Raw genomic sequence first — 9,857 nt, 5'->3', positions numbered from 1 at the left:
AGCCAAACTCTCTAAATATATGACTCTGGTCGTCTTCCATCAGTTGAATGAACTAACTTTCAGTTATTCTTGATAAGAGTTGCTGATAAATGTCTCAAAATAAAAGGTTCATGTGAAATGTAAATGTACACTACAGTAAACCACACTACACGAACAGACATCCCCATTCAATGTACACTACAGTAAACCACACTACACGAACAGACATCCTCCTTCAATGTACACTACAGTAAACCACACTACACGAACAGACATCCTCCTTCAATGTACACTACAGTAAACCACACTACACGAACAGACATCCTCCTTCAATGTACACTACAGTAAACCACACTACACGAACAGACATCCTCCTTCAATGTACACTACAGTAAACCACACTACACGAACAGGCATCCTCCTTCAATGTACACTACAGTAAACCACACTACACAAACAGGCATCCTCCTTCAATGTACACTACAGTAAACCACACTACACGAACAGGCATCCTCCTTCAATGTACACAAAAACAGAACAGACATCATGTACACTACAGTAAACCACTCCTTCCTCCTTCAATGTACACTACAGTAAACCTCCTTCACACTACAACAGACATCCTCCTTCAATGTACAGAACAGACATCCTCCTTCAATGTACACTACAGTAAACCAATGTACTAAACCACACTACACAAAAGACATCCTCCTTCAATGTACACTAGTAAACCACCAACAGACATCCTCCTTCAATGTACACTACAGTAAACCACACTACACGAACAGACATCCTCCTTCAATGTACACTACAGTAAACCACACTACACGAACAGGCATCCTCCTTCAATGTACACTACAGTAAACCACACTACACGAACAGACATCCTCCTTCAATGTACACTACAGTAAACCACACTACACGAACAGGCATCCTCCTTCAATGTACACTACAGTAAACCACACTACACAAACAGACATCCTCCTTCAATGTACACTACAGTAAACCACACTACACGAACAGGCATCCTCCTTCAATGTACACTACAGTAAACCACACTACACGAACAGGCATCCTCCTTCAATGTACACTACAGTAAACTACACGACATGAACAGACATCCCCATTCAATGTACACTACAGACAGATCCATCTGAATCATGAACAACAGATAAACAAATCATGAAAACATGAAAAATGACACCCTATTCCCTATATAGTGCACTACTTTTCAACAGGGTCCATAGGCCTCTGAGTAATAGTAGTGCACTACTTTTCAACAGGGTCCATAGGCCTCTGAGTAATAGCAGTGCACTACTTTTCAACAGGGTCCATAGGGCTCTGGGTAATAGTAGGGCACTACTTTTCAACAGGGTCCATAGGGCTCTGGGTAATAGTAGGGCACTACTTTTCAACAGGGTCCATAGGGGCTCTGGGTAATAGTAGGGCACTACTTTTCATCAGGGTCCATAGGGCTCTGAGTAATAGTAGGGCACTACTTTTCAACAGGGTCCATAGGGCTCTGGGTAATAGTAGGGCACTACTTTTCAACAGGGTCCATAGGGCTCTGGGTAATAGTAGTGCACTACTTTTCAACAGGGTCCATAGGGTTCTGGGTAATAGTAGGGCACTACTTTTCAACAGGGTCCATAGGGCTCTGGGTAATAGTAGGGCACTACTTTTCAACAGGGTCCATAGGGCTCTGGGTAATAGTAGGGCACTACTTTTCAACAGGGTCCATAGGGCTCTGAGTAATAGTAGGGCACTACTTTTCAACAGGGTCCATAGGGCTCTGGGTAATAGTAGGGCACTACTTTTCAACAGGGTTCATAGGGCTCTGGGTAATAGTAGGGCACTACTTTTCAACAGGGTCCATAGGGCTCTGGGTAATAGTAGGGCACTACTTTTCAACAGGGTCCATAGGGCTCTGGGTAATAGTAGGGCACTACTTTTCAACAGGGTCCATAGGGCTCTGGGTAATAGTAGGGCACTACTTTTCAACAGGGTCCATAGGGCTCTGGGTAATAGTAGGGCAATATTTATCATGCTTTGACATTGATGTGTTCACCTCTTAGGAACACACACACACACGCACGCACACACACACACACACACACGTCTGCAGGTAGCTACAGTAGCTTCTCTTTCGTTCCCGGCTCTTTCCTGTTCTCACCACAGCAGCTACTGTGCATCTCTTCACACACACACACACGGTAACCACAGGCAGAGAAAACCTCTATGTGCTGAGAGGAGAGGAGGATGTGGTGGGGGAGGGGTGTAAAGGGGATGGAGGGGCGGAGGGACGTGTACTGAGCGCTTGCGATGCTGAGTCAGCCATACTACCGTTTGGAACTTTCCAGAGACCTGACAGTGATGTTTCGTTAAGTGGAGCAGACCGTCGCACACACACACACACGCACACACACACACACACAGACAGACAGACCCACCGAGACACAGACAGACAGACAGACAAAGAAACAGACAGACAGACAGACCGAGACGCAGACAGACAGCCCGAGATGCAGACAGACAGACAGACAGACAGACAGACAGACAGACAGACAGACAGACAGACAGACAGACAGACAGACAGACAGACAGACAGACAGACAGACAGACAGACAGACAGACAGACAGACAGACAGACAGACAGACAGGTTTGTTTCTGTGGTTGTTTGTTAGTTAGTGTACAAACACAGTTTTTCCACCAGCGGAGCAGTTGGAAACGAGAAGTGACGACACTGTTCTCTGTGTTCTCGGCAGCGGGGAACTTTTCCTGACCTTACTGAAGTTCCATCTTCCACACACACACACACACACACACACACACACACACACATCACACACACACTCCCCCACACACACTCACACACACACACGCACACATCACACACACACATATGCGCGCTCACACACAAACACACACTCACAAGTGCTTGTGTATATCCAGGTTTATTACCTAGTTCAGCATAAACACAGTCAATTAAACATAAATAATACATAAATAACACATAGTAAACACCTCATTTATAAATAAAAACATTCATCAATTGGTCATAGTGACCTGTGCAAATGAAATCATGTCGTCCACAAATATGATGATGTCACATAGTTCCTCCTGACATGAGCTGTGGACACGCCCACAGTGGATTGGAAGCCCATGCCTCCATGGACACGCCCACAGTGGATTGGAAGCCCATGCCTCCGTGGACACGCCCACAGTGGATTGGAAGCCCATGCCTCCGTTCCAAATGGCATCCTGCTCCTATATAGTGCACTACTACCCTATAGACTCTAGTCAAGGGTAGGGCCCTATATATGGAATGACGGTGCCATTTGGGATGCCGGCTGAACTGTGTGACTAAGCTCATTCATTCTCTCACTCAGTGAGTACAGTACCTCAGAGGCTGGCCGGCCGGCCAACAGCCAATCATATCGTAGGAAACAATGTTCAGAGTTAGACTGCCACGAGCAACACGGGCGTGTATTGAGCTGAGGGAGATGCACGTCTTCAGTCTCACACAGTATCTGTGTACGGGTTGGCTTCACGCTGTGGTCACAATGTGGTTGCCACGGGAACAGCGGAGAACCCACCAGGCTGAAAACATTCTGCACCTATGACGTATCGCTGAGTTTCTCCCTTTACGAAAATATAAGAGTCCATTTTGTTGTTGTTCCAGAACAGAACACAACCTTGAAGACTCTGAGGAGGTTACTGTGGTTGCCAAGCAACGGTAATCAGGCATATCAAATCAATGATATCATGTATCCATGTATATACACAGTATATCATGTGTATGGTATAAGTCTGCCCCCCCACACACACACACTTCACAATTCTCCCCTCAAACACACCAGCACCAACGTAGTAGCATCTACACATGACAATAAACAACACATTGTAACCCTGAGTACAAATATATAAATACACATCATGTTCATACATTAAATATATATGACGTACATTCGATCCAATATACATTCAATAAATATCCATATAAATAGACCTGAATTGTTTAGTTTAAATTGTTTCCATGGAGATGCCCTGAGCGACAGAGGTCAAAGTCCACAAACAGTGCATGGTGGGACGACTCTCTCTGTCTGCAAGTTCTCCTAGATGGTGTGCATCTCAGTACCCTTGGCTCGCTTCCTTTTCTCGTCTCCTTCCCTTCGTCTGTGGCGGAGCCCTAACTTCCATCCCAGGGGTGCGTTCAGTAGGACGCAACGTTTCGGGAATGTTCAGATAGTAGCAATGTAGAACGTTCTGCCTCCGCGACATCTTACCGAAGGAATAACGTCGGCTCTGTTCACGGCATCTCGATCTGCAAAGTTTCACAAAGTTGACCGTACTGAAAGTGGCCCATATCAAGCCACTAAGAAAACTCCCATTCCGGATCCGTTCCCGTCCAGTTTCCAGAACGTGTCCTGCGCTTTCGGCACCACCATACGGCCCATCAACCGGCTCTTTGAGTCCAGTCGTGTCACCTTCCAGCACTTCCTGGTTACCGTTGTCACAGGGTTTGACTCTGACCACTCTGGGAGCTCCACCTGGCAGGTGAGCTTTTCGTCACCGTGACTTGCAAGCTGGACGACGAGGATGCCCCGCCCACATTTGGCGGTACAGGTGAGCTGGAGGTCCAGGTACAGGAAGTAGAAGCCATCCTGCTTGGTTTGTAATGTGTGTTGCTGAAGGTTGTATTTGTACAGATCTCCAACAGAGGACTCCAGTCCATGTTCGACCTGGGACCAGGACATTGTGCTGTTCTCCATCGTGGCTGAAGGGGGAGACAGGAACACACACCGGTAAGGATACTAATCAAGGACTATGTTAACATTCCATTCTGTTAGGACACTAATCAAGGACTATGTTAACATTCCATTCTGGTTAGGACACTAATCAAGGACTATGTTAACATTCCATTTTGGTAATTTAGCAGTTGCTCTTATCCAGAGAGACACCATATCCCCAATGCATATCAGAGTTGTCGGGCTGATCTAGGATCAGTCTAGCCTTTTAGTTAATAATAAATAAGTTCACATGGACAGGTTGGACCTGATCAATGTAGGCCGTCATTGTAAACAATAATTTGTTCTTAACTGACTTGCCTACTTAAATAAAGGTTAAATAAAAATAAAATAAAAATCAACGCTCCTACAACTGACAACTAATACAAATAGAAGAGAAGTCTAACATCATTCACTGTAACTACGTTATCTACATGACGTTTGGTTTAAAATGACAGTTGAAAGGCGATTGAACTTACCGGAGGTGAGCTGCACGTAGGCCAAGTTCTGCATCTGAGGATGGGGAAGAAGAGTAGGGAGGACAGTTAGAGAGGTAACACACCCGGTGTCTGTATGTAGGGCACTACTCTGGCAACCTATTCCCTATGTAGTGCACTACTTTGGCTCCCTATTCCCTACGAAGTGCTCTATTTTTTGACCATTGGAGCTTACACACTAGTATTGTTGTGTGGACTTAAATCCTTAAAAGGGTCATCTAGAGTTCCAACAACAACAAAGTGACCATCCTTTACTTGGTGAACGACTGAGAGGAGAGGCTAGAGAAATGGAACCACTAAAATGAATGGACAGAGCTATGAAGACAAGGACTAACCATCCATAACATCTGAATGATACTCTGTAAAACAAGCTTATATTTTGAGTTCTGATGGGGGACTAGAAGTTGAAGAGAAAAAAAAAATCTAATTTAAGTTACACTCTTCAAGAGTCAATGGGTAAGTTCTATGTATCATTGGTTTAAAAGTCCCAAAATGGATGTACCAATCGCAGATGACCTCTTTAAACTTTATTATTGATCATTCAGACGCTCAACTTCAGAATTAGATATCAATAGGTTCCACTTAAAACGTATGGCATTATAATAAACTGTCCACAGTCTGCACCTCTGAAGGGAAAACTAATTGATATATAGACCTACTTATAGAATCAAAATAAACCGTTTTCATCCACAAACACATCCCTGTATTTTTTGTTCAGTCAGACAATAAACTTCATAATGCGTTATTAACAGCTACTGTACTAGTAGCTATTAGCTAATGTACTCACCTTGTACGCGGGCTTGGGACGGGGCACGCCATGGTGCGTCTCCGATGTACCTTGCATATCCACAACATAAGGTTGAACCCCGATCTCTGACCGTAGCTCCACAAGAGCCAAAGTTCCCATGACAACAACTGTCGCCACCGCCAGGAAGAGCAAAACGACAGAACCGACCAAGAAAACGTCCAGGCACCGTCCACCGGGGCGTGCGCTTTTCTGAGATTCCACATCCATCTCGGGTTCCCGGTGAACACACAGAGTTCCAGAAGGAAACTGGAGTGGGTGAGTGTGTCGATCCCAGAAGCTCTACAGAATTCTCCGAGTCGGTCAGAAGAACCGGGCCAGAAGAACTGTCCACTGCAGGAAAACAAGAGGACCCCAAAACATGTAAAATCCTTCTTCGGACGTTGGCTAACCACGTTATGACTTCGGTTTACCGGTAAATTCTTTAATATCCAAATCGAACTGGATTGGGCTGCATATAGGCTATTAAGTTCCTGCTCTGAGTTTGAAATGAAGCAGCATAACCCAGGTCTTTTTATACCACTCAGGGTGGCTTGAGATGCGAGACCAGAGAGAGGAAAATACGCGGAAGTCATGGGTTCGGGTTTCCCTCGCCCCCTCACTCTCTCTCTCGTCTCCTCCCTCCCCTCTCCGTTGCTGACACGCTGTGAAGTGAAGCGTGAACAGAGCGGGAGCTGCCTGAGACTTTCCGATGCTGCTTTCGCTTTGCGCAAGCGGAGCAGTACGGTGGGAAACAAGAGAGAGATGGAGAGAGAGAAAGGGTAAAGAAATGAGAGAGGGAGAGAGAGGGGTGAGATAAACGACAGAGAGAGAGTAAGAGAGAAAGGAGAGAGAAATGTAAAGAGGGGGAGAGAAGGGGGAAAGAAACAGGCTAGAGAGAGAAAGAAAGAGCGAAAGAGCGAAAGAGAGCAAGAGACTCGCTTTGCGCAAGCGGAGCAGTACGGTGGAGAACAAGAGAGAGAGAGAGATGGATAGAGGGGGAGGGAGGGGAGAAAGAGAATGGGTAAAGAAATGAGAGGGAGAGAGAAAGAGAGAAAGGGGGAGAAATGACAGAGTGAGAGAGATGGGGAGAGGGGGGAAGAAACAAGAGAGAAGAGAAAGAGCGAGAGATGGAAAGAGAGAGAGAGAGAGAGAAAGCGATAGCGGCACTAACACTAACCCAGCCTAGTGTGGGACTGCTTTTCCCCAGGATGTTGGTATTCCGTCGTTACAAACCGTTATCTGTTGGTTCTTTGGCAACCATCCAGCAGCCTGTTAACTTAACCGTTTCCCTGCTCGTTGTGGTCCAGGCCGGGTATCTTGTGACAATTGTTGATGTAAGAAAGGGCTTTACAAAACAACGTTTGATTGGTTGGTTGATACAATAAATATGATTTGTCTTTGGCAAAGAAATAGTGAAATAATAGTGTGATAAACTATTGATTACATTTGATTCATATTTAAACAGTCATTGTTATTATTATGTTTTAGACAGCATTTTGCTGGGCATATGTACTGGCATATTATTAATTCAGGACCCCCCCCCCCCCACACACACACACACACACACACACACACACACACACACACACACACACATGCGCGCACACACACACACTATACACACACACACACACACACACACACATACACACACACACACACACACACACACACACACACACACACAAACACACACACAAACAAACACACAAACAAACACACACGCATACATATACACACACACACACACACACACACACACACACACACACACACACACACACACACACACACACACACACACACACACACACACACACACACACACACACTGCCCCTGTACCAGCGCTGTCCATGCCTCCTAAATGGCACCCTATTCCCTATATTTTGAGCCCTATGGGTCCTGGTCATGAGTAGTGCACTTATATAGGAAACAGGGTGCCAATTGGACCACGTCCCATTACTGGATCTTTAGGAAACCCCGAGCACTATACTTTCGATTCTTGGTCTGGGTGGAAGAAGGGGAGGAGAAAGGAGAGAAGGGAGAAAGAGAACCAGGCAGAGAGGAGTTGAGAGGATTCACCTCAAGGAATTTCCCCCTTGGTATCGACTAGAGAGAGAGAGAGGTGGAGAGAGAGAGGAAGGAGGAAAAGTGAGGGGGTGGATGAAAGAGAGAGAGAGACAAAGTGAGAGAAAGAAAGAGAGAGTGAGAGATAGAGGGGGCATTGGTGACAGAACATAAATGTGTGTGCACACCTGACAGTGTGTGTTTGTGTGTGTGTGTGTGTGTGTGTGTGTGTGTGTGTGTTTATATTGACAGCAGAAAGTCCACAAACTGTAGACTATGTTTAACTTCCCTCATGAAAGTGAACACTTCCCTGTTTGTTCCAGGAGAGTCAATGTATTTTTATCAGCTCTCATTTACTGACGACCTCATGAGCAGGACGACACCAGGCGAGAAGGAGAGGGAAAGGAAGGAGACGGGGAGGAGAGACAAACAGGAGACGGGGAGGAGAGACAAACAGGAGACGGGGAGGAGAGACAAACAGGAGACAGGGAGGAGAGACAAACAGGAGACAGGGAGGAGAGACAAACAGGAGACAGGGAGGAGAGACAAACAGGAGACAGGGAGGAGAGACAAACAGGAGACGGGGAGGAGAGACAAACAGGAGACAGGGAGGAGAGACAAACAGGAGACGGGGGGGTGAGGAGAGACAAACAGGAGACGGGGAGGAGAGACAAACAGGAGACGGGGAGGGGTGATAGATGATGTGAGACAAACAGGAGACAGGGAGGGTGATGGATGATGTGAGACAAACAGGAGACAGGGAGGGGGGATGATGATGAGACAAACAGGAGACAGGGAGGGGTGATGATGATGAGACAAACAGGAGACAGGGAGGGTGATTGGATGATGTGGAGACAAACAGGAGACAGGGAGGGTGATGATGATGTGAGACAAACAGGAGACAGGGAGGGGTGATAGATGATGTGAGACAAACAGGAGACAGGGAGGGGTGATAGATGATGTGAGACAAACAGGAGACAGGGAGGGTGATAGATGATGTGAGACAAACAGGAGACAGGGAGGGGTGATAGATGATGTGAGACAAACAGGAGACAGGGAGGGGGATAGATGATGTGAGACAAACAGGAGACAGGGAGGGGTGATAGATGATGTGAGACAAACAGGAGACAGGGAGGGGTGATAGATGATGGGAGACAAACAGGAGACAGGGAGGGTGATAGATGATGTGAGACAAACAGGAGACAGGGAGGGGATGATGATGAGACAAACAGGAGACAGGGAGGGGGATAGATGATGTGAGACAAACAGGAGACAGGGAGGGTGATAGATGATGTGAGACAAACAGGAGACAGGGAGGGTGATAGATGATGTGAGACAAACAGGAGACAGGGAGGGTGATCCATGACTCTACAGGAGACTGATGATGGGAGACAAACAGGAGACAGGGAGGGGGATAGATGATGGGAGACAAACAGGAGACAGGGAGGGGTGATAGATGATGTCAGACAAACAGGAGACAGGGAGGGGGATAGATGATGTGAGACAAACAGGAGACAGGGAGGGTCCTAGATGATGTCACCCAAACAGGAGACAGGGAGGGGTGATAGATGATCCACCACTCTACTGTCCTGGGTCATCCACCACTCTACTGTCCTGTCATCCATCACCACTCTACTGTCCTGTCATCCACCACTCTACTGTCCTGTCCTGTCATCCACCACTCTACTGTCCTGTCATCCACCACTCTACTGTCCTGTCCTGTCATCCACCACTCTAC

The 9,857-nt window shown here is 46.6% G+C and overlaps 1 protein-coding gene across 1 annotated transcript; it reads right to left on the bottom strand.

Annotated features, from left to right (window-relative positions):
- Positions 1–2,918: 2,918 nt before the first annotated feature.
- LOC112241687 lies at positions 2,919–6,836 on the bottom strand. The gene is made up of 3 exons (XM_024409732.2): positions 6,052–6,836; positions 5,247–5,280; positions 2,919–4,757 (listed from the first exon to the last, which is right to left on the bottom strand). The coding sequence occupies exons 1-3, from the start codon at positions 6,277–6,279 to the stop codon at positions 4,348–4,350; spliced, it is 672 nt and encodes a 223-aa protein (XP_024265500.1). The 5' UTR covers positions 6,280–6,836; the 3' UTR covers positions 2,919–4,347.
- Between the last annotated feature and the right edge of the window lie 3,021 nt (positions 6,837–9,857).

The sequence above is a fragment of the Oncorhynchus tshawytscha genome, unplaced genomic scaffold (assembly GCF_018296145.1).
Source record: "Oncorhynchus tshawytscha isolate Ot180627B unplaced genomic scaffold, Otsh_v2.0 Un_contig_15041_pilon_pilon, whole genome shotgun sequence".
NCBI classification, from domain to species: Eukaryota; Metazoa; Chordata; class Actinopteri; order Salmoniformes; family Salmonidae; genus Oncorhynchus; species Oncorhynchus tshawytscha.
This window is presented reverse-complemented; position numbering and strand designations above follow the sequence as displayed.

Bases quoted from the DNA above. Each gene is read 5' to 3' on its own strand.
- LOC112241687 (XM_024409732.2), bottom strand. From the start codon at position 6,279: ATGGATGTGGAATCTCAGAAAAGCGCACGCCCCGGTGGACGGTGCCTG. The intron at 5,281-6,051 runs GTGAGTACATTA...CCCCATCCTCAG, and splicing joins GTCCCAAGCCCGCGTACAAG to ATGCAGAACTTGGCCTACGT. The intron at 4,758-5,246 runs GTAAGTTCAATC...CTCCCCCTTCAG, and splicing joins CTACGTGCAGCTCACCTCCG to CCACGATGGAGAACAGCACA.